General features: G+C 39.5%; 1 protein-coding gene across 3 annotated transcripts in view; it reads left to right on the top strand.

Moving 5' to 3' along the window:
* Positions 1-25,992, top strand: part of bcas3 (BCAS3 microtubule associated cell migration factor) — a 915,794-nt gene that overhangs the window by 190,088 nt on the left and 699,714 nt on the right. For all 3 annotated transcript variants that reach the window (XM_059973657.1, XM_059973655.1, XM_059973656.1), the window contains exon 13: positions 18,632-18,728. In XM_059973657.1, the coding sequence (XP_059829640.1) occupies positions 18,632-18,728 (97 nt within the window). The remainder of the gene's footprint in view (positions 1-18,631; positions 18,729-25,992) is intronic.

The following is a 25,992-nucleotide window of genomic DNA, read 5'->3' as shown; positions in this document are numbered from 1 at the left end:
TGTTAAGAGATAAAACACTTATTTGTGATTATGTTTTTAGTCAACCCTGGATCTCAACCCACCCAGTGTCCCAGAGGACATTCTGTGGATCCAATCGCAAACAAGAGAAAAACCGCAGATGCATGAAACACACACAAAATGCTGAGGAACTCATGTGGCCAGGCAGCACCTATAGAAAAGAGTACAGCTGACATTTCGGGCTGAGACCCTCCAGCAGGGAAGGGTCTCTGCCGAAGGGTCTTGGTCTGAAACATTGACTCTACTCTTTTCATATCTTATGGTCTTATGGTCTAAATCACACAGTATCTTCAGACTATGTGGTATTCACTTTGGATAAGAACAGAAAGTCATTTACTCCCCCCTTCCCCCATTCACCATGTAGTTTATTGTCTTTGGCCAGAGGGTGGGTGAATCTGTGGAATTCATTGCCACAGACAGCTGTGGAGGTCAAGGCATTGGGTATATTTAAAGCAGAGGTCAACAGGTTCTTGATTCGTCATGGCTTCAAAGTTTATGGCGCGAAGCCAGGAGAATGGTGTTGAGAGGGATAATAAATCAGCCATGATGGAATTGTAGAGCAGACTCAATGGGCCTTTAAAAGTGGAGCTTATAACTGCTGTAAATTTGTCCATCTGAATGTATCTTACTGCAAACTAAATTAATTCAAGATTCACGATCAAGTACATTTATTATCAAGGAATGTATACACACCTTGAGATATGTTTTAAAATCACATTCATTCACTTACTGTTTTGAGGAGCATGTGCAAAACCAAATTGAGCAGATTAAATGTATCACACTCATTCTCTTTCAATACCTTGAACTCCTCCAAAACCCTCCCTCATGTCCTAATCTGCAGTGCCTCATTTGTTCATAACTCTCGAGCTTGTGGGCAGTACAGCAATCTCTTGGTTTTAAGATTGACATTCCTGTTTTGCAGCTCCCTATTGTAACCTCCTCCAGTGTAATAGTCTTCTGAGGTATCGACACTCCTTAAATTCTAGCAGGTTGAGCAATTCTGAATTTAATCAATCCACTATCGATGGCCATGCCTTCTTTGAATAATGCACTCTGTCCTGAAATTCTCTCTTAAACCTTTTGTGCCTTTCTCACTTTCAATTCATCCATGAACATAAACATTATGTTCCCAGGTGTGACAAGATTGTTATCAAACACAGGTTGGCCCATAATGAGATTTTGATGCAAGTGACCAGTTGGGAAAGGAATTCCTTTACAATTATAGATGGAATGGTGGTGTAGCAGTTAACATGGTGCACTGCAGGGCCAACTGTAAGATTGGGGTTCAGTTCCTACCACTGTCTGTAAGGAATGTGTATGTTCTCCCTATGACCATGTAGGTTTCCTTGGGGTGTCCCAGTTTCCTCCCACATTCCAAAGATGTACGGATTAGGGTTATTGAGTTGTGGACATGCGATGTTGGCGCCTGAAGTATGATGTTACTCGAGCTGTCCCAGCACTTCATCAGACTCTGTTGGTTGTTGACGCAATAGAATGCATCTCAGTATGTTTTGATGTTCATGTGACAAATAAAGCTAATCTTTAATTTTTAAGGCACAGTCTGTTTAAGATGTTCTTTCAAAGGTACTCCTTTATATCCTAATAGCTCTTCATGCCTGACAATTTTAACACAGAGCATGGAATAGTGCAGCACAGTGCAGGCTCTTTGGCCCACAATGTTGTGCTGACCTAATCTACTCTAAAATCAACCTAACCCTTCCTTCTCACAGAGTCCTCCATTTTTCTATCAACCACGTGCATATCTTAAATGCCCTCAATGTATCTGTATCTACCACCATCTCTGGCAGGGCATTTAGATGGTATTATTTTGATTCTGTTTGATAATATCTTTTTTAAGGAACTTGGGTGTTAGCAATTTAAAGATAATGTATAAATAAAGATTGACAATATTATTTGAATACCTGGTGTTGTACACCAAGAAAATAGAAAGAATCTGCATCTCTGTTTTGCCGTGTCTCTCAGAGATGGATAATCCTGCTCGAGCCCTCTGGTCATCTTCTACCAGTCTCTTAAATCCCTCTAAAAATAATTGGCAGATTAACTTTTTTGATCTACACTCCCAAACTGTTGAACTCTATATCTAAAACTATAAGGGATGCATACTCAGTTGACACTTTTAAGCGCTAGCTCAAAACCTATTTCTTTAACCTTGTTTTTAACTTTTTGTCTTTTATTTTCATGTTTGCACTTTATCACATTGTAAAGCACGTGGAACTATGTTGTTTGTATGAAAAGTGCTGTATAAATAAGTTATTATTATTAGTACAGGAAGAGTAACCCTTATCCTCTGAAAACTCAAAATCTGAAAACCTCCTAAATCTGAAAGTTTTTGAGTGCTGACATGATGTCACAATAAAAATTCCACACAGTGTTGGGAAGGTTTCCAGTTGATGCACAGATCTTTGTGAACCACAGGCAGTTCTGAGAAGTAACTTCACATCCATAATGAACAAAAGTTAATGAAAAATAGAAAAACGCTGCATAAAGAGAAAAATGAAGATCTTGAATATATATTGAAAGAGTGAATTCATCAGCATTGGAGTGAACATGTTCTGTTTAACAGTATACTAATAATGAAACAAGTAAAGATCTATCACATTGAACTGAAAATTGAAGGTATATGTGAATATTCAGCAGGATAATTGCAGAATTTTAAGAAAAGGCACGGCATTAAATTTTTAAAGTGTCTACTGATTACAAAGCAGCAGCGAAATTTATTGAGTTTGCCAAGATTGTCGCTGTTGGAAAATATAACACCAGAACAAGTCTCCAATGTTGATTCTTTTTATATCTTACATAAAACCTAAAAGAAACAAATATGGTGTACTGTAACCTTTTAATCAAAACACGGCATCGTAGGTGGAGAATGAAAGCCTCCGTTGTTTGTTGTTGTGCAACAGTTGATTCGGGTATTTTCCTGATGCTGCTGTGCTGTTTTTGTTACCTTGCATACAGTATATTTTCATTATATTAATGGTATGTAATAATTTCTACTGTTTAAGTACATATACTTGTTTATCACACATAAGACAAAGACTCCTTACCAGTAGCACATAAATACAGAGTCAAAAATTATGACAATCCCAAGCTATCATATCATAGAAACATAGAAACCCTACAGCACAGTACAGGCCCTTCGGCCCACAAAGTTGTGTCGAACATGTCCCTACCATAGAAATTACTAGGCTTACCCATAACCCTCTATTTTTCTAAGCTCCTTGTACCTATCCAAAAGTCTCTTAAAAGACCCTATCGTATCCACCTCCACCACCGTTGCCGGCAGCCCATTCCACACAGTCATCACTCTCTGAGTAAAAAACTTACCCCTGACATCTCCTCTGTACCTACTCCCCAGCACCTTAAACCTGTGTCCTCTTGTGGCAACCATTTCATCTCTGGGAAAAAGCCTCTGACTATCCACACGATCAATGCCTCTCATCATTATATATTCCAAAATCTGAAAAAATCCAAAATATTTCGGACTCCGAACATTTCGGATAAGGGGTATTTAACCTGTAGCATTATTTTTATCAAACACACTTACATGCATTTGTTTCATGGGTAAATGAAGCATCCAATAGTAGCAGTTTGCATTTACTGTATATAGCACCGATCCAAGATGCTTCACAAGTATGTAATAAATCAAAATTTTAACACTTCGTTGTGTAACAAGTACATGATGAAGCTCAACCTGCTGAGTTTCTTCAGTATTTTGGGTGAGTTGTTCATTATGTAAGCTGGTTTTTCGACAGTAGGTAAGTTTAAAGAAGTGTCTTGAAGGAGGTGGGAGAGGTGGAAAGGTGCAGAGGTTAGGGCTAAGGTAACTGAATGCATGACTAACAGTGGTGATGTGAAGGGGGATGGAGAATCTTGAATTGGGTGAGTGTCGAAATTGCAGAATGCTGCTGCTTGGGAATGTTGATATGTTCAAGATTCAAGATTGTTTAATGTCATTTCCAGTACACTAGAAAAAATAATTGTTACTCCGGATCTGATGCGGCTCAAAAAAAAAACACACAGTAAATATAGATACACGAGACAGCCAATATACATAGCTATTTCTATGTCCATAATGTGAGATGAGGCTCAAGAGTACCTGTACATAAGGTGACTCTGACTGGGAATGATAAAGTAGTGGTGGTGGCGACTTAAATGTACATGAGGTGAATCAGTTATCAATTTGTGTTTGGCAGTGTTAATTGAAAGGGCAATATTATCCAAGATCGGGAAGATTGGCTGCTCTGTTTTGGATTTTATCACAGGAGTTTTAGAAACTCCAGAGCAGTAACAATTTTCAGCCTAAAGTTTCATCCAAAGGACTGTTCTTAAGTCACTGCCACATTTTCACAGCGCTATTCCAAATTGTCGCTCCACATTATGCTGATAGTCTGGAGGGGTTTGGTAGAGTGAGAAAGCTGGTGGTAGGGGTTGAACTCCGAGCCTTCTGACCCAGAGGTGAGAGTGCTACACCGAGCCAAACTAACACCTAATAAAGCTATATACAGATGTGATCACATTTGAAATGCTAGTGCTTCTTTTAAATTGTTTTTTTTCTAAGTTACTTATTGAATTCCATCTCTTTAGTTGTAAAAAGATACACAGTTGTAAATATTTTATTAGTTACAGGTGGTGGGCTGGTACCACCCTGTGTGTCGGTGTCAGATTCACTGTTCTATGAGGTGGCAAAGATGAAGTTTCTGTGTCTGACGTTTTTCCCATATCATGAGCTACTAATCTCATTTATAGTGGAGGAGAAGCAGCTACATTCTTCCTCACACAAAAAGAAAATCAAAGGATTTAAATTAGTCCTATCATTCTGTTTAGTTACCAGTAGTCTGCAAAATGCTTCCTCTTCTTGGCTGAAGAAATTGGAGGTCTGAGATGGGAATGGTGGGAAGGAAGAAGATAAAAATACTGGGGTGGGGGTAGAGAAGTCTTCTTTATTTTACGTATTTAGAGATGCAGTTTGGTAACAAGCCCTTCAGCCCAGTAACACCCAAGTGACCAATTAACTTACTAACCCATGTGTCTTTGGAATATGTGAGGAAACTGACACGGTGATGGAGAGAATGTAAAAACTCCTAACAGGCGGTGGTGGATTTGAGCTAGGGTTGCTGCTGTCTAGTAGCATTACACTAACTGCCATGTTACTATGAGGGCCCCTATTTGTTATGATCTGAAACTAAAATTGTTCAATTTTTTGTTCTTGTCTTTCCAAACCATGTAATATTTTGAGAGAGGTTAGTAAAGGTGATCATGGTGACTAACCTGTAACTATTTACTACTGTACAGTGACCTTCTCAAAGGATCCCATCCAAAAAGGCATGAAGTCAATATGACATAGCCAGTTTTTAAATTTTGAGCAACTGGTTTACTGAAATCAATTTTTTGTTGCCTACTTTATCTTGTGCTGTTATGGACACAATTCCAGAACTAAATAAGCCATCAGACTCTCACTTCCAGTGTTTCTGTAATATAAGTAGAGAATGAAGTAAAGAAAGAAAAATAGCTTTGCCTTCCAAACATGAAGACAGAACCTTGAGGTTCAATTACAGCTTCGTCCTCACTGCCATTCTCGAACCACCCGAAAAACGCTAATTCTATCTCAGACTATATTCTTGCTTTTGCATCAGAAGGCCTTGATTTCCTGCTGCATTCCAGAGTTGAGCACTGTATATTGATGTGTTATGATGTGACATTAAACCATAATGCTGTCTGTCCTCTCAGATCTTAATGCACTCTTTGCAGAAACAGAGGGTTGTCCTATAATCCATTGACTACAAATAAATAGTGCTCACACATAAAAGTCAACTATTAAAATATGGAAGTTGTTAGATCAGAAACAGAATCAGGTTTAATATCACCGGCATATGTTGTGAAATTTGTTAACTTTGCAGCAGCACTACAATGCAATACATGATAAATAAATATAGAGAACAAAAAGAAAACTGAGTTACATTAACAAACAAGAGAAAATCTGCAGATGCTGAAACTCCAAGCAACACACTCAAAAAGCTGGAGGAACTTAAGCCAGGCAGCATCTATGGGAAAGAGTAAACAGTTGACGTTTCGAGCTGAGGCCTTTTATTAGGACTGGAGAAAAAAGATGAGAAGTCAGATTAAAAAGGTGGGGGAGGGGATGAAGAAATACAAAGTGGTAGGTGATAGGTGAAACTGAGAGTAGGGTGGGGTGAAGTAAAGAGTTGAGAAGTCGATTGGTGAAAGAGATAAAGTGCTGGAGAAGGTGGGATCTCATAGGAGAGGACAGAAGGCCATGGAAGAAAGGGAAGGGGGTGGAGTACCAGAGGGATGTGACAGGCAGGTAAGGAGATAAGTTGAGAAAAGGCCCGAAACATTGGCTGTTTACTCTTTTCCTTAGGTGGTGCTTGGCCTGCTGAGTTCCTCCAGCATTTTCTGTGTGTTGCTTGAGTTACATTAAGTTTATATATGTCTATTAAATAGGTAAGTTAATATAGGTAGTGCAAAAAACAGAAATAAAAATAAGTGAGGTAAAGTCCATTTTGTAATCAGATGGCAGAGGGCAGAAGCGGTTCCTGAATCGTTGAGTTTGCAGCTCTAGGCTTCTGGACCTCCTTCCCAATGGTAATAATGTGAAGAGGGCATGACCTGGGTGCTGGGGATCATTAATGATGGCTGCTGCCTCTCTAAGGCACCACTCCATGAAGAGGTCTTGGATAATATGGAGGCTAGTACCCATGATAGGGCTGACTGATTTTACAACTTTATGCAGCTTATTTTGATCTTATGTACTGCCTCTCTTCCCCCCCCCCCCCACCACGCCAGACAGTGATGCAACCAGTTAGAATGCTCTCCATGGTACATCTGTAGAAATCTGCGAGTGTCTTTGGTGACATACCAAATCTCCTCAAACTCCTAATGAAATATAGTTGCTGTCATGTCTTCTTTGTAAATGAATCAATATGTTAGGCCCAGGATAGATCCTCAGCAATGCTGACACCCAGGAACTTGAAACTGCTCACCCTTTCCACTTCTGATCCCTTGATGAGGACTGGTATGTATTCCCTCATCTTACCCTTTCTGAAGTCCACAATCAACATCACATCACATTGGATTGAAATTGGGTTGAACTCAAAATCTCTTAAGAGTTATGATCTTAAAAAATTGTTTAAAGCTATATCTTAAGAGTGAACAGTTTTTTAATAATGTAACTGTTGGTGAAAGAAAAAAATACTCCTGCTTTCTTTATACAAATAGACAGAAGGGCACTGGAAAGGAAAATTGCTCAGCTTTCATAAAAGGATAATAAAAGGGCTCACAGGCCAATATCCAAGTTTATAACTTACTCCCAAATCCCAAGCTGGAGAATCTGGGGATCCTCCACTGACATTTTAAAGCTTCCTATTCTCATTGTAACCAATCAAATATTGAAAGGTCTAGATAGAGTGGAGGTGGAGAAGGTGTTTCCTATAGTTAGGGGGGTCTAGGACCAGAGGTCACAGCCTCAAAATAGAGAGTCATTCATTTAGAACAGTGATGAGGAGGAATTTCTGCGGCAAGAGGGCGGGTAAATCTGTGGAATTCATTGCCACCCAGGTCATTGGTTATATTGAAAAGGTCAAAGTAAATTTATTATCAAAGTACATATATGTCGACATATACAACCCTGAGATTCATTTTCTTGCGGGCATTGTAGAATAATAACCATAATAGACTTAGTGAAAGACTAAACAATCTTAAGCCATCCAGCCAATGTGCAAAGGACAACAAACTGTGCAATTAAAAAAGGAAGAAATAATAATAATAAGTGAATATATTTAAAGTGGAGGTTGATAGGTCTTGATTAGTCAGGGCATCAAACGTTATGGGGAGAAGGAAAGAGAATGGGGTTGAGATGGATAATAAATTAGCCAGAATGAAATGGCAGAGCAAACGTTATGTTGAGGAAGTACAGAACAGTTCTTTTGCTGACAGCACATTCTCAACAGCCCTGTTTTAGCAGGTGTCAGTTAACCATATATATTACCTTCTTTGTATAACAGTAGCAGAATTTTGGCAATAGCTTATTTGGTCATAGTAGCAGCCAAGAGTAGTTAAATTAACTCTGTGACTGGGGGCTGTTGGAGTTGATGCTAGCTGCATAGCAGTATTAGTTGTGGGAAACAGATTGATTAAATGTTAATTACTTCTACAATAATCTGTGTAAACATCTATAGAGTTACTCCTGAGATGTCTGCCCATCTCTAACTCTACGTCATGTATAACTCGCATAACAGGCCAGGCCCTTTGCCACACCTCATCCATGCTAACCGTCAAGCATTTACCTGTTCTAATCCATTTACCAGGTCTTTGTGGCGATTCATGCTGTACCATAGGTGACCATGTCTTCAACTGCTTCTCCCCCGAAGTCTTTAAAATAGTGTTGAGGTAAAAGAGCAACTGTGAACATTGAATAATGCATCAGGCCTGAAGGCAGAACTTGCACCTTCTCACTGTGACTGTGTGGTTTGCCCTTTGGTGTTCTGCTTTCCTCCTGCAGTCCAAAGAGCCAGGAAGTAAATCAGTTGCTGTAAATTATTCCTTGGTGTACATTAATTAGAATAGGTATCAAACAGGAGTTCACAAGCGTGTGTGAGAGAATAAATGTCAGCCTACTGAGAAGTAACAAAAGGGAGGGCGAGACCGATGGGATTATTTGATTGGCAGCTATTATGGACTTGGTGGGCCAAATGGTATATTTTGTGCCCCTGTGTAAACACAAGTGATTCTGCAGATGCTGGAAATCCAGAGTAACACACACACAATGCTGGAGGAAATGGAGGGACCTGAGGAAGTGTCTTGGCCTGAAACATCAATTATTTATTTCTCTCCACAGATGCTGCCTGACCTGCTGAGTTCCTCTAGCATTTTGTGTGTGTTACTCTGTGTACTTGTGTATTAGGTAAGAATTGCCTCCCCCTGCTTATCATTTCCTTCATTTTTATTCCTATTGTTCTCTTTAAGATGCTTTTTAAAAGTTACCTTATAGGCTATATTTTGGTCATCTGGTAGTTGAGGGAAAGGAACTGTTCTTGAATTTGATGGTGTGAGTCTAAAGCTCTTGTACCTTCTAGCTGATGGCAGCAGTGAGAAAAGAGCATGGCCTGGGCGGTAGGGATCTTTGATGATGGATGCTGCTTTCCCGTAACAGCATTTCATGTTGATGTGCTCAATGGTAGGGAGGGCTGTACATTAAGATGTAGTGGGCTGAATCCACTACTTATTGCAGGATTTTCCATTCAAAGGCATTGGTGTTTCCATACCAGGCCATGATGCAGCCAGTCAATACACTCTCCACTATACATCTTTAGAAGTTTGTCAAAGTTTTAGCTGTCGTTCCGAATCTCCACAGACTCCTAAGGAAGTAGAGGTGCTGCTGTGCTTTCTTTACAATTGCACTTATGTGCTGGATCTAGGACAGATCCTCTGAAATAGTAAAGCCTAGGAATTTAAAGTTGATAATCCTCCCACCTCTTGATCTTCCAATGAGGACTGGCTCATGGACCTCTAGTTTCCCTTTCCTGCAGTCTGTAATCAGTTCCTTTGTGTTGCTGCCATTGAGTAAGACATCACTCAGCCAAATTTTCAATCTTCCTCCTGTATGCTGATTCATCACCACCTTTGATTTGGCCCACAACAGTCATTGGCAAAATTGAATATGGCATTGGAGCTGCACCAATCGGTGTAAAGCAAGTGAAGCAGAGTATAAATCACAATATAAATATCCTTGTTACTTCGGTATAACTGGATATGTAAAGTTAGATGGCCACAAAATTCATCTTTGTCAGTGGTTCCATCTGGCAGCATTTAGTGAATGGATGTAAAATTTCAGGAATCACATGGTGCCGAGATTCTTGGCATGTAACAACTTGGAGAGCTGATGCTTACAATTGATTGGTTCCTTGTCCACCAGAATACTGGTCCAGTTGAGCCCTCCATCACATCTGAGCTTGCTATCTATTGAATCTGAGTAAGCAGCATTGAGAGCGTGAAACATAAACATCTGGTTATCTAGTTTATCTATATATAAAGGAAGTTTAGGGTGGAGATACGTCTCTACCAAAGGAAGTGTAAGGTGTTCCTTCCCTCTGTTAGCCTCCAGGCCACCCTTGGGCAAGGTGTATTGGCTGCTTAGCACCCCATTCAAGGTCACATGTATCCATTAGAGAAGGTGGTGGATGGTTGTATGAGCAGCCGATGCATATCACAAGTCCTCATTATGCGACCATTGACACCAGGCAGACAATCTCTGAAGAGTATTGATAATGGCTGGGGGTCACCCATCTTGTAAAAGACACTGCCCGGAAGAAGGCAATGGCAAACCACTTCTGTAGAAAAATCTGTCAAGAACAATCATGGTTGTAGAAGGACCATGATCGCCTACATCATATGACATGGCACATAACGGATGAATGAAGGGAAGTTTGCTTGGTCCTTTCTACTGCAGTATTCTCTGCTGTGTCATCATACTTTGGACCAGATTAATGTTCCTTTTTTGCAAAGTAGAGGTTTACTTTACTTGTGGCGACAATTATTACAAACAAAAAGGACATTCTCATTTGGTCTTGTGAGTTACTTTTCACCTCTCCAGATGTAAATAGACATTATATTGAGAACCCCCTAAATAAGCAATAAATGCTGTTAATCTAATATTGACTTGTGGTAATTATGCTTATCCTTCATATGAAAATTGTGCCACAAGACCATCAAAAAGTGAACTTATGGAATTCACCTTTTCAACACTATTCACCACCAATCACTACAATTTAGCAAACACAATGACACGTTGAACTACTTTGCACTAAGATGGACTTTTTTGTTCTAATTGTGTTCTTTCTTTGTCAAATATGTGTTTATGTTTAATTTATGTTTTTTTCTTATGAATGCTGTTTATCTGATACTCTGCTTGTGAAGCTGCTGCAAGCAAGTTTTTCATTGCACCTGTGCCCACATGTACTTGTGCACCTGATAGTAAACTTGGCTTTAATTTTCAACACTTCTGCAGTACAGCTTAGATTTGTATGGTTGTAGTGCTTGAATCTAGCCTTGACATGCAATGATCCAGTGGAAGTTTGGACTGTTGCATTTCTTTGAGAATCGAATATTGCTTCTGAATGTGATTTTTTTAAAAAAATTATTCTTCTACATTATAGATTCTACTTGGCTTTGCCAGCGAGGCCTACATATTCCTAGTTGACTCTGAATTAAAAGGATAGTTGAGAATCAACATATTGCTTCCCTGAACTCACATATTGGTTTGATGAGATAGGGATGGCAGACTTCCTGAAGTACCTGGATGGGTTTAGTAGTTTATAACCATTACTGATATTCAGTTTTTAGACCCGATTTAGTCAATTATTTAAATTTAAACTCTTCAGCTGCCATGTTGAGGTTTGAACTTTTGCCTCTAGATCAATAGGTCAGGCTTTGGGCTATTCATCTAGTAACTTAACCATTTTGCTATTGTATCCAATAATCTTATTTGTTAAATAAAGCCAGTGTTGCTTATCTAGTTAGCTGGGTTCAGTGGATAGACTCTGATGTAAGTCAGTCACAGGGTCATGGAACACTACAAAACAGAAACAAGCCCTCCGACACACCTAGTCTGTGCTGAACCATTAATCTGCCTAGTTCCATTCACTTACATCCGGACCACAGCACTCCATATCCCTCTCATCCATGTACCTGTCCAAATTTCTCTTAAATGTTGAAGTCAACCCTGCATCCACTAACAGCTCGTTCTACACTTTCACCACCCTCTGAATGAAGAATATCCCCCTCATGTTCTTAAATATTCCACCTCTCACCCTTAACCAATGACCTCTAGTTGAGTCTAAGCTAACCTCAGAGAAGAAAGCCTACTTGCATTTACCCTATCTATACCCCTCCTAATTTTGTACACCTCTAACTCATCTCCCCTCAATCTTCTATGTTCTAAGGAATAAAGTCCTAACATAATCAACCTTTCTCAATAATCTAGGTTCTTTAGTCCTGGCAATATCCTTGTTCAGTCTAATTTACATCTTTCCTGTAGGTAGGTAAGCAGAACTGCACACAATACTCCAAATTTGGCCTCACCAATGTCTTACACACTTTCAACATAACATCCCAACTCCTGTACTCAATGCATTGATTTCAAAATCAAATCAAATCATATCAAATTTAATTATCATTCAAACCATATATAGATACAGCTGAACAAGACAGTGTTTCTTTAGGGCCATGGTGTAAGACATTGAAAATAGCAAGCAAACTTCAATATAGTGAGTAACATTCAAAATAGGGAGCAAAGAAACATATTCACTTGGAAAAAAAACATATATATTTAGTCCAAGACCCTGAACGACAATGTCTGGCAATCAATGGTACAGTCTCCCGGTAGTGTCATTCCACTGCTTGAACATGGGAGGGCAGCACCAGCGGGAGAGGCCAGGCCCTAGTCAAGCACAGGCACCATGCTGTAGTCAGTGCTTCCAAGTCTCTCACCCAGTCTGCAGAAGCAGGCAAGCCTGAGACTTGAGACCTAGTCCTTGCTACAGCCGAGGCTCCCATGTTGCCTATCCCTCCACCAGACAAAGGTAACCGGCATGTGACAACTTTCATTAACACTGTCCAACAGAGTTTTGTGATCGCAAGTGCAATGTCTGAGACAATCTCCCATGGTAATACCACACCAACTTCAATACTTCCGAGAAGTGGGCAGCAACACAGTCTGTAGCCAGGTCAGCTCCTCTGAACCCAAACCAGGTCCTACGACATCCTGGCAGACTCCTCTGATATCCTGACCAGCTCCTTTCTCAATATCCTGACTGGCTCCTTCTACACCTCGGCTGGCCCCTCGCTGTCATCAGCAGTACCCTACTCCGATCATCAAGGAGCTCACTGATGGAGCAGTTGTGAAGCACCTGAAGTTCTTGGAGTAGAAATGTTTTGTGTTCATAAAAAGCTAATTTTACAAAGAATAAAGCACCTGCTACATTCACGCATGCCGCCATCTAACCAGAAGATTTATGAAGCCCAATGTGCCAAAAACTTTCTTTCATCTATCCGTGATGCCACTTCACTGAGTCAGAGGGTCATAAGTTGAAAAGTGCATACCAGGTCTTGGATGTGAAGTCTTTTATTTTAATTTAGAGAGACAGTGTAGAACAGACTCTTCCAGCCCTTTGAGCTGTACTGCCCAGCAATGCAGTGGTTTAACCCTAACCTAATCAATGGGCAATTTACAATGACCAATTAACTTACTAAATGGAATATGTTTAGAATGTGGGAGGAAACCCATGTGCACATTGAAAGGACGTAAAAACTCCTCACAAAGGACGCCAGAATTGAACTCCGAACTCCAATGCCCTGACCTTAGTAACATTGCACTAACCTCCACACCACCATGGCATCTTGATGGTTCTCCGAAAGGCAGGTCTAGGGGGATACAACACTGTCGGGGATGCTGTTTTGCAGATGATCATTTCAGTCTCAGGTACCTCTTTCCTTTTCTGAAAGGCTTCAGAAAATCTGTTAGACTAACAGAAGCATATCACCTCATTATTTGGTCTGACAGGCCTCTCCCAATCAATTCAACCAAAACGAAATGGAGTCAATGGTTAAAAACTAATGAACAGTGAGGGATCTTGCTGTATGCCATTTCATGATGTCAAAGACTTTGAGAAGTTTTAGAAAGCCGTGAAAGTGCTGTTACAATGCAGCTCTTTATTTCCTGATAAATGAGGCTTTGACATGTGTGTCTATAAACATCCAGTGATATAAAGGCCGGATGATGCTGTCATCTGTCGTTCGTTTATAGACTTGGCTCAAGTGATGTGGATGTGCCAAAAAGATTGTGGAGTCATTCCAAATCCCTATTTGTATCACCAGTCTTTAAAGCTAAGTGCAGAAAAATATAGTCCATCAGTAAGTATTTATCACCACATAAAGGAATTTTCAGGGTGCCTACTTGATTTTCAGTTTTATGAACTTAGATATGTTTACGGTATAACAGATACACACAAGAGAGCAAGTGCTGCTACACAGGCAACAAAGGTACCTGTTGTATGCTTTAACCTCTTCTGTGATACTAATATTGAAATCCTAGTAAAGAGATGAGTGTTTTGAAACTTGTCCTTGTTTACTAATCCATTCATGATCTTGTCCATCTGTAAATTATCCAAGCACTCTGCGTTTTGCTGTAGTTACAGTTGTTCTCTGAGCACCAGACGAATTGTGACATAGAACAGTATCGCACAGGAGCAGGCCCTTCGGCTCTCAATGTTGTGCTGAACCAATTAACTAAGTAATCAAATAGCTAAATAATCTTTTCTGCCTACACAAAGTCCATGTCCTTCCATTTTCCTCACATTCATGTGCCTATCTGTCTTAGAAGTCCCAAAAGTTTCTGCCTGTACCACCACCCAAAGGCACCCCTCCACTCTCTGTGTAATAAAACTTGCCCGTCACAATTGCTCGGTAACATTTTGAATTATGTGAGAAGTTAATTGAGCAATTGAAGTGTCCTGAGTATTGCAAATTCAGATTTATTTATCACATGTACATCAAAATATACAGTGAAATGTGTCGCTTGCATTAACAACCAGCACACCTAAGGATGTGCTGGGGGCAGCCTGCAAGCGTTGCCACCCATTCCGGCACTATCATATAGTGCCAAATTGCATAACATAGCATGAGTTTGCAGACATTTCTGTAAAATAAAGAGTGCTGTGGTGATAGATATTCAATTTTCATCATGGACGGAAATGTGGAAGAGCAGAACCTCAAGAGAAAAGAGTTTTATTATCTGTAAGTAATTTTGCTTTCTTCACCTCCTTTCCTGAGGTCGATGAATTACTGAGCATGGATCTGTTGATGCTGTTACTCCTAACTTGCTCAGTTTGCATTATTCATTTATAACCAAGACTATCATCAGCAGGAGGCAGTAAGAGTGCTGCAAGACACCCAGGGCTCACCCTGCCCTCGGCTGAAACCTATACCTTACAACCTGTATCCTTCCAGCAACAGCCATTGGATTGCATTTAAAAATGTAACAGTGCCTTCCTAACCAAGGGTCACTTAACCATAACAGAGTGACTAATACCACTTTAACTGACTGAGGCACTGATCCTTCTAATCTGGGCAACACCCTGGGAAGATGGGCTAAGCCACTGGGGAGATGACATGTGCTTTTTTATTTTAAAATAAAGGTAAAAAGGAAATAGAATATTAAAAAAAAGTTTATGAAGTTAGTGATCCTTTTAGTTAGAAAATTTGATTAAGTTAAAAATTCCTAATTATGAATGTCTCCTACTTTGGGGCTCTGTGACTTTAAAGATTCTTGCTCATTTTCTCAAATGAGTAACATCAAAGTGGTGATTAAAGTGAGTGAAATCTTTTATTTGGCCAAGTACATAGTATTTAATAACTACCATAAATCAAAACTGCACAACTTCCTCTCTCACTTACCTCAGCCTTTTTACAGAGTCCCTGGTGATTTTCAGCCATTTAATTAAACTCAGTGACAGAGCATTAGAAGAGTGCACCAGTGCTTGGCTGCCATGTTGCTATGGCATCCATCGGAGAAAATAACAATAACAATGATAAAGAAATGTCAACCCATCTTTGAAATGTATTCCAAGAAGTGGGTTCTTATTTAGTCTCTTTGGAAATAAATTAGGAAAACAGTGAAGGCATGAAGAAAAAAGGCTAAGCTAGGAAGGAATAGAAAGAAAAACCTTTTTTAGTGTGCAGTAAACTTTAGAGAGGGGGAGGAAAACATGCTTAATGTAAGAAGGGAGACTGTGGAACAGGACATCAGGATATCTGTGCTTCTTTTAACATAATTCTATAGATTTTTCCCCCTAGCTAAACTTCAGTTTAATGCCTCAGCAGAAAGCCTCCAGCAGTGCTGTATTCCCTCAAAAATTACAACCTTGATTTAGAAGCAAAAATGTATCTGACATAGCCAAGGTAATACAAAACTAATAAGCATTTTTAAATACAAAAGCTACACAGCACATTTTTTTTATGAAAGTGACAGATTATAATGTGACATTTATTTGAAAGTTGAGATTGGCCAAATGGACTACAATGGTCTTGATCTGCCTTTTTCATTTTTATTTTCAAAAACCTTTTCCATTTATTTCAATCTTATCAATTAATTCTTGAGCGATTTTAAATGGGAGAACAGCACTTCTGTGTTTTGTTAAATTTAAATACAAATCCCCCGCAAAAGTATCGGCTTTTTCTCTTTCAGTAAACCGAGTTATCATCCTCCTTTGTACAGAAGGAGGGAAGGCACTAGTTATTTTATTTTTTATTATTTATAGAGCCAGCGTAGGAACAGGCCCTCCCAGTCCGAAGAGCTCGCGCTGCACAATTACACCCATATGACCAAATAACCTGCTAACCTGTACACCTGCGGAATGTGGGAGGAAACCCACACAGCAACGGGGAGAAGGGACTAACTCCTTACAGACAGCAGCGGAATTGTACCCAGATTGCTGGCATTGTAATAACATTTACACTAACTGCTACATTACCGTGCCACCCCGCTCATGATTTTGGTAGAAGTTTAGATATGTTGCTTATTTCAGTTATCAGTTTCTTTTGAAGTTTTAAAAACTGGGTAGCTCTTACCATTTTTAAACATGATATGGTTTTTGTATTGATCAGCGAGGAACTGTAGCATTATCATATCTACCGATAGCTCGGTTTGGGTGCATTACGGCAGATAAAATCACCTTTCAGTATGAAATATACACTTATAGCATTATTCAGCACCACTGAAATGTCTGGAAAGATGGTATCATTGATTCTTCTTTCTTTCTGCTTAATATTATGTATTTACTTGTTTGGCGTTACAGTATGCAACAGGCCCTTCTGGCCCAACAAGCTGCACCACCCAGCAACCCACCAGTGTAACCCTAATCTAATCACAGGACAATTTACAATGACCAATTAACCTACTAACTGGTAGGTCTTTGGACTGTGGGAGGAAACTGAAGCACCCAGAGGAATCCCATGAGGGTCACGGGGAGAATAGCATGGAATTGAACTCCAAACACCGGACCACCTCAAGCTGCAGTAGCATTGAGCTAGCCGCAACACTACCTCAATGCAGACATCTCATTGCCTGCTACAACTACCGTGCTGTAATGTTCCATAACTTAAATGTAGCCTGGACAGTAAGTTAGACAAATGATGTGGCAATTTGCTTTCAGTGGTATTAGTTGGCGAGGACACCAGGAGAAGAGTCTTTTCTAAATAAAATCTGGGAGTGTTTACATCTGCCTGGGATCTGTTTAATATCGCATTCCAGAAGATCTCACCTCCAACAATTCAGCTCACCTACTGCCTTATTACTGCACAGTGAAGTGAAACATGTTAAATCACACTGCTTATACTCTGCTGTGCAAAATGACATATATTGTATTTTGTCAAGTATATAATGGTCAGTTGATACTTGATATTATGACAAAATAAACTGAATTATTGGAAGGAAAATAATTTTCTTTACAACTACATCTCTAATCTCCATCTCTTGAGGAGGCGCCAGTCGATGTTGTGCTGTGTATTGAAGGATAGTAATAGAAACCATGTTCAAGTAAATACATCAACGTTGACAGAAAGTCTGTGCTGGAAATAGTTCTCAGATTGTGCAATTCTGAACACATTAGGAATTTCATGCTGTGCAGCTGTTTGTGAAAATTTGAGAATTTACTGTGGTAGAATAAAGCAAACATTACTGATGCTGTGTATATAACATGCACACACAGATAATGTAAACTTGTGCATATACTGTCAAATAGAATGGTTTCCCGACAGTACATTTTTGTTTAGCGCCTCAATGTCTATTGTTTTATTTATTTATGCAGTCTTATGTAAATTAATTTCCAAGCTGAAAGCCCACAGTTCCATTTTTAATGTGCGTGAGATGCCATTTTTTGTGTCTGGAAATAAAACACAATTTAGTTTTACTGGATAGAAAATAGATCAGTTTGTTATTGGTAGTACCACCATGAAGATTAGTTTAAAATAGGGTCATTAACTAGGTTGAAGTTTGGGTAGCTCATTAATATTGTCTGGGCTTGCAGATATGATACTGGTGTTAATCGTATTCTTTTTACTTAGAACAACCTTTTTAATGCCATGGACCCCTACCATAAACCTAGGGGTACGTGGACCCCAGGTTGGGAACCCTTTGACTTGGAATATAGATATAAAATTATCCTTTCATGACCCCAGGATATCCCAAAACATTTTGCAACTAACTGAACACCTTTTAAAATGCTACCATTGTTAGCAAAGTAATGGAATTACAACATAGAACAGTACAGGCCCACAATATTGTGCCAACATTGTATCCGATTCCAAGATCAATCTCCTCTTTCCCTGCCACATAGCACCTCCATTTTTCTTTCATCCATATGCTCGTCTAAGAGTTTATTAAACGGTCACCTTTACTGTTGGCACCGGTCGTGCACCACCAGATTTATGCACTGCACGTTGCTCTAAACCCAAGTGACCAGATAGTAAATTTCAGTACTGTTCATTATTTAAACTTTATTCTCTTTCCTTCCTAATGCAGGTGCTTGTCAGTGAGGAGGCCGAAGCTAAAGGCATAGTGGCTCATTTCCTGGCTCATGATAATAAACCCATTTCCTGCATGGCTTTCAACCCCAGTGGTAAGTGCAACCAGTTTGTCTTCATGGTTTTCAAATATTAACTCTCTAAAGACCACAATCCATTTATAATTGAACCTTCAAAAATGTACCTTTTGTAATGGAAACGACCAAGGTTAAATGTATTGATTGAGCATTTATTTCTGAATTATTTTAATGATTTGTTAAGACTAAGTTAGAGCAGTGGCAGCTATTATTTCTGCCATATCCAAGTTATATATCTGTGGAATTCATTGCCACAGATGGCTGTAGAGGCCAAGTCATTGGATATATTTAAAGTGGAGGTTGATAATGGTGTCAAAGGTTACAGGCAGAAGGCAGGAGAATGGGGTTGAGAGGGATAATAAATCTGCCAATATTGAAAGATGAAGCACTCGATGGGCTGAATGGCCTAATTCTACACCTGTGTCTTATGGTCTTTTGATTGTTTGATGAAAAGAATATTTAACTAGCAGATCTTAAATAACCCTTGATTGTTCATGGAAGGTGATTCAAGTGTTGAGAAATTTCAAACAAAAAAAAATTTCTGATATTGGTTCCAAATTTCTCTGTATTCAAATCATACATAATTTGCAGTTTATTTATAGATTATTCAATCCAAATGGTTAATGCTAGGCACAAACTTCTTGAATTCTACGTTTAGTTACAAACACTTTATATGACATATTAGGTCCCTTGAAAGATATCACTGCTATTTGCCTCAAAGTCCAGACCTGCCATTAACTAGTGCAACCTTTATTATTCTGATCTTCTCAGTTCTTAGCCTTTCAAGCTGTAAGTGTTGTGTTTCTCTGATCATTTATCATAACTAGATCCACTGAATGAGAGGGCCAGCCTTATTTGCTTCTTTGCACAAATTCCAGGTGTTGAATGACTTGTTTGTGGCTTGGTGATAAATCTGTGCACGTGACACAGTTTGACCAGATCAGTTTAGGTATTGTTATATCAAATTGCATAATTACTTTAGCAAAGTGCTAATTACTTTTTGCTAATTTTTAAAAAAACTTTTAAAAAACTTTTTGCTAATTAATTTTGCTAATTGCAAAATTCTACATAGTTAGGTTTAATTTATTACAGCAGGTTCAGCACACAACATGCAGGAAGAACTAAGCAGGTCAGCCAGCATCTATGGAAAGGAATGTTGGCCCAACGTCTTGGACTGAAATGTCGACCCTTTATTCCTTTCCACAGACGCTGCCTGACCTGTGGTGTTCCTCCAGCATTTTATGAGTCTTAATTCTGGATTTCCAGTATCTGCAGAATCTCTTGTGTTATAGTTCAATGTGGTTCAACGAGTAAACATGTAATCATCCAGTATGTTTTATTGTTCTGTTTCTTACATATCTGTGACTGTTTTACCATGTTTACTAAAGCTATGATCACAACCTCTTGAAGAGGGTTAAGTAGAGTAATACGGTATGGATACAGGTCCAACTGGTCCATGGTGATCAAGATGCATATATAAGCTAGTCCCATTTGCCTGTGTTGCACCTGTTTGCCTTTAAACCTTTGCGATCCATTTGCCTGTCCATATATCTTTTAAACATTGTTACTGTACCTGCCTTTAGCCATTTCCTCATGCAACTTATTCTATATATGCACCACCTCTGCATGCAGAACTGACTTCTTAGAACCCTTTAGATATTTCCCCTTTCACCTTAAACCTATGCCCTTTAGTTTTTGATTCCTTTCCCTGTGTGCATTCTACCTATATTCCTAATGATCGTATGCAACTTTATAAGGTCACCCCCCCCCCCCCCCCCATTCTTCTATGTTCCGTAGACCAAAGTCTAAGCCTGCCCAACTCTCCCTATATCTTAGGTTCTTGAGTCTTGGGAACAGGCTCGTATACCTCCTTTGTAGTCTCACCAGATCTTGTACGACAGCAACATAGCATACCAACTCCCACTCCCAGTGCTCTGACTGATGAAGCCAATGAACCAAACACCTGCTTCCCCCTCCTGCCTACATTGACACCACTTTCAGCAAACCACTTAACTGCACTCCTGGGTCCTTATGTTGTACAACATTCCCCAGGATGCAGCTGCTCATTCTGAATACTGAAATCTACCCTGTACATGCAATAAAGTTGCGTATTAAAATTAATAAAAAGATATATTTTAAAAAGTTGCGTAAAGACACTTGGATCAATCGTTCCATTTCTATCCAGTCAATGGGCTGACTAATAGACCACTCATACAGTAAACAGTAGGGCACCAAGGAGTGCAGTAGAACAAAGAGATACAGATCTGTCATTCCTTGAAAGTTGCATCACAGGTAGATCGGGTCATAAAGAGAGCTTTTGGCACATTGAACTTCATAAATCAGAGTGCTGAGTAGAGGAGTTGGAATGTTATGTTGAAGTTGTATGAAACGTTGGGGTATTGTGTGCAGTTCTGACCATCTACTTACAGAAAATATATCAATAAGATTGAACGAGGGCAGAAAAAATATACAAGCAACATATGAGGACATGAGTTATTGGGAAACATTGAATAGGTTAGGACTTTATTCCCTGGAGTGTAGGAGAATGAGGGGAGATTTGATAGAGGTATACAAAATTGTGAAGGGGTATAGATAGGGTAAAGGCAAGCAGGCTTTTTCCACAGGGGTTGTGTGAGACTGGAATAAGAGGTCATGGGTTAAGGGTGACCTGAGGGTGAACTCTGAGTGATAGTGAGAGTGTGGAAAGAGCTGTCAGCAGAAGTGGTGGATGTGGGTTTGATTGCAACATTTAGAGAAGTTTGGATAAGTACATGAATGGGAGAGGTTTGGAGGGCAATGGTCCGGGTGCTGGTTGATAGGACTAGGCAGAATAACAGTTTGGCACAGGCTAAATGGGTTGAAGGGCCTGTTTCTGTGTTGCAGTGCTCTACGACTTTATGATTCCTTCCAACCTCTAGCTACAAGAAGCCAAAAAACACATGGGGTAATAGGCTGAAACTTTTTGTCAAACTGCCCAGGGCTTCCAAGCAACTCTGAAGAGACTGAGGTTATTCAAGGCTCTTCACCAACCAAATAAAATTTAAGAGGTTTGGGCGTTCAAGCGGTAGTGAGATTTACGTATTTTTAAATTGTGGTACAAATTATGTTGCTTAAAGAGTGGAAAAAAGAAGGAGTAACATGCTCTGACATAAAATTAAAAGCTTGGCTTTCAGTGTGCTACATTGCTGTAATACAACTGAGAGGTTGCTGATGGTATTAAAAGCCATGAAAGCAAAGCTTGAATAGTAGATGTAAACCATCGGTAATGTGAGACTGTGTTATGGAGTCTACCCCCTCCAGCTCTGCTGCCATTAAATAAAAGACCATCAAATTGTAACATCCTTGCTTGTGAATAGGAATATTACTGTTCAGGCACTTTGAAGCTGACAGCTTTCAAACAGAAAATAGTGACATTGCAATAATTGCACTGAAGAATGTCGGAAGACCCAAGGCAGTTTGTGTCAGTTCACAAGAATGATGATTAAAGAAGAAATTTATTGTTTCGAAATTGTTTCATTCATTGCATGTACCTCTTAACAAATTACAAGATTGAACAAAAATATACTTGAGGCTCTAAAACACTTAAACCTCTCACATGCCTTACCCCAAATTTGGTCAAACACTGCCTGGTGGATATGTCAATTTCTGAATAAATGTTCTCAGCTATCTAAAATATATCTTAACTTTGCACATACAAAATGCTGGAGGAACTCAGCAGGTCAGGCAGCCTGGAAGTGAATGAACAGTTGGCGTTTCAGGTCAAGGCCCTTCATTGGGTCATCAATTTCCAGCATCTGCAGAATTTCTGGTGTTCTTATCTTTGCAGTTCTGTAATATTCCTGTTAAATTAAAATGCATCCTTTCACTTCAGCTGTATGTAATAAGGATCGTCTATTTCAACTTTAGCTTCAGTTTGCTGCTCATTATTTTTCTCCTCTTGGCTCAGTGTTATGGTTTCTATAAACTTGCCTAATATACACTCAATAGCCACTTTATTAGGTACACCCGTGCACATGCTCATGAGTGCACATATCTAATCAACCAAACAATCATGTGGCAGCAACTCAATGCATAAAAGCATGCAGACATGGTCAGGAGTTTTAGTTGTTGTTCAGACCAGCATCGGAATGGGGAAGCCATTTTAACTGCGGAATGATTGTTGGTGCCAGACGGGGTGGTTTGACTATCTCAGAAACTGCTGATCTCCTGGGATTTTCACGCACAACTGTCTGTAGAGTTTACAGAGAATTATGTGAAAAACTGAAAAAACATCCAGTTAGAGGGAAGTTCTTTAGACAAAAAATGGCTTGTTAATGAGAGAGATCAGGAGAATGGCCAGACTGGTTCAAGTTGACAGGAAGGCAAGAGTAACTCAAGTAACCATGGGTTACAACAGTGATGTACTGAAGACCATCTCTGAATGCACAACTTGTCAAACCTTGGAAGTGGATGGGCTTCAGCAGCAGAAGACCATGAACACAGGAGATACTGAATACTATGTCCTATTGGAAATCTGTAGCAAAATGATAGGAATTTTAGCATATGAGGTAGCATCTATGAAGAGAGAAATAACGTTTTGGGTTAATGTTGAATAATTATCTAGATTTATTGCCATTTTCTTAAATCAGAATAGCTTTACTTTATCATTTTAGAACTGGGCTCTCCCAAGTTTTTCTTTTGCAACCCATGTTCAGTGACTCTGTTCACTGTAGTCATGACTTCTGAGGATTAAAGCTAACAGCCAGATTCCTGAGATCCATTCTCACCAAAGTGATTTTTGCATCGTTTGGGAGCTGTTGACCTGTTTAGATTTTGAGAATCCACAGAAGTGCTATCCAGAAGTCTACATCCGCTGGAGGCTGGAGAGTAGAGGCCTGTCCTGGGATTGAAGGACTGTGGGTGGGAGGAAGCAAAGGCGCTGATTTGTTGCTTTTGTTGTTTTGTTAACTTATTGTGTTTTGTATTGTTCTGTCAAGTGTTGTGGGCATGCTATATTGGCGCTGGAATGTGTGGCAGCACTTGTTGGTTACTCCCAGCACATCCCGAGGTTGTGTTGGTTGTGAACACAAACAGCAGATTTTGATGTATATGGGAAAATAAACTTAAACCTTGAGTCCAGCATTGGGATACAGTATATACCATTATCACTGACTGCAGATGGAATTTATACACATTTTATTTCTTATCCATAATTTAGCCTCTAACTTCATTTAAAAAAAATAATTTCTTATTCTTTATCATTGCTGAATGTTTTTTGTTGAATACCGCACCAACACACCATAGAAGGTTCCTAATATATGCAAGTGTATATGGTGAATAACGTTAGAAACTGAATCTCAGGGTTCATATGGTGACATACATGTGCTTTGATATAAACTTACTTTGAACCTTGAACTTTGAAGTGCTAAACGGACAATGAGCCCATGTACACTACCTCAGTACATAATGCTTTTTTGCTCTTTTTGCACTACTAATTTAATTTTAAATATATATTTGCTATTATTTATAGTTTTTATTATTATGCATTGCAAATATACTGCTGTCACAAAACAACAAATTTTGCATCATATGCCAGTGATATTAAACCTGATTCTGATGTTTGATAAAGTTGATCCTTGATGTTGTAAGGTGGAAATATTGAGGTGGAAGAATACTGAAAATAGAATGAAGACTTGTTATGTTAATTTTCAGGTGTTAATACTTGGGAATTGGTAACCACAGCATTCATATATCATTCTTTAAGAATGAAAACGAAGGCAGTACTGCAGTACTGTTTCTTTGAAAATTAAGCTCCTGTGAATTACACATCTTTTGTCACAAGGCACAGAAAGTTTGCCTGTAATTCCTAGCTTCCCATGTTACAACCTTTTTGCTCTCAGATCAGATTTGCATTATTTCTCAGTATTGTTGGGCCCACCGGTTGAAGATTTGTTCCACAATGAACACAGCTCGTCATGAACAGGATAGACCACCTCAGATTGTGTAAAATGATGAATAACTGGGGCGTGAACTGCAGCACTGCTGCATGGTCCTGCAGCTGTGTTACTGAAACAGATGCTGGACTATCCTGGAATAATGTAGTGCTGTAATTGACTCCTGGCTAATGTGTTGTTTAAGGTATAATAGGCAGTTAAAAGTATTCCTCAGTGATCTTAAAATGCCTACATTTCATCTTTCGATGTAATCAGGGCCAGGATCCATGTTACATTCTGGTGGTTAACAGTCAATGCTAACACAGTAAAGATCGAGAATGAAGTTAAAACCATCTCATACGGCTTATGGTAGTATTAATTACCCAAAAGAAATTTTTAAATCTGTGAGGCTCAGATGATAGTTATAAGCTCTGAAGTTCTATAATGTGGTTAACTGTCCCAGGCTTTGCAATGTGGGGCAGACTGTGGAATAGACTGTTGAGATTACTAATTGATGCATACTTGGTTCATTGTCACGAGACTGAAGTTGTTGGCTGAGAATATCCCTGGTCCAATCAGTGAGATTTTATAATCATAATCATCTCACAAGAGCAAGAAAAAGCTAGGCCCATGGAACAGCTGAAAAGGCCACTCTTCAGCCTTGCAGCCCGTTATAGCTGGCAAGCTTTTGAAACGGTTCAGAGTTCCAAAAACCATTTACAATTTTAAAAATAAATTAAGGGCAATTTAAAATGTTTAAATATTACTACAAAAACTATTAAAAATGGTGGGCAAGCTATTAGGATTTTTATGGACAGGACTTCTGATCATTTAGAGAAGCACAGTCTTATTAGGGATAGTCAGCATGGTTTTGTGAGGGGCAAGTTGTGCCTCATGAGCCTGATTAACATTTTCGAGGAAGTGATACAACAATTTGAAGGTTCTGGGGGAGATGTCAGAAGCAGATTTTTCACACAAAATGGAGGGTGCCTGGTAGAGACATCTCAAAATTGCAGGTACAGCCAGGGCACCCATCGCTGAGGTGTACACTGTGTCGAGGCCTGATGGTTGGCTCTATTATTCCAAGCTGATTGAAGCATCGAGCAAGATTAAAATCGTCAAGGACGAAAGCAGAAGGCAAACAGTTGTTTAGCTCCATGTGTTTGCATTTGGCCAGTCTTCCCCTCTTCTCGCTACTGCGGCTGGGCGGGAGGGGCAGGAGATCGGGTTCTCCTGCAGCCGATGGGCTTCACTCGCCTCAACGCTGAACTGGCTCCGTGGCTGTGGACTCAATTTCGGGACTCTGCTGTTCAGGTTCAGTGTGTTACTTGTTCATTGTTTAAAAAGGGTTCTAGAAGTAAGCCTAGCAA

Source organism: Hypanus sabinus, chromosome 6 (assembly GCF_030144855.1).
Source record: "Hypanus sabinus isolate sHypSab1 chromosome 6, sHypSab1.hap1, whole genome shotgun sequence".
In the NCBI taxonomy this organism is placed as follows: Eukaryota; Metazoa; Chordata; class Chondrichthyes; order Myliobatiformes; family Dasyatidae; genus Hypanus; species Hypanus sabinus.
This window is presented reverse-complemented; position numbering and strand designations above follow the sequence as displayed.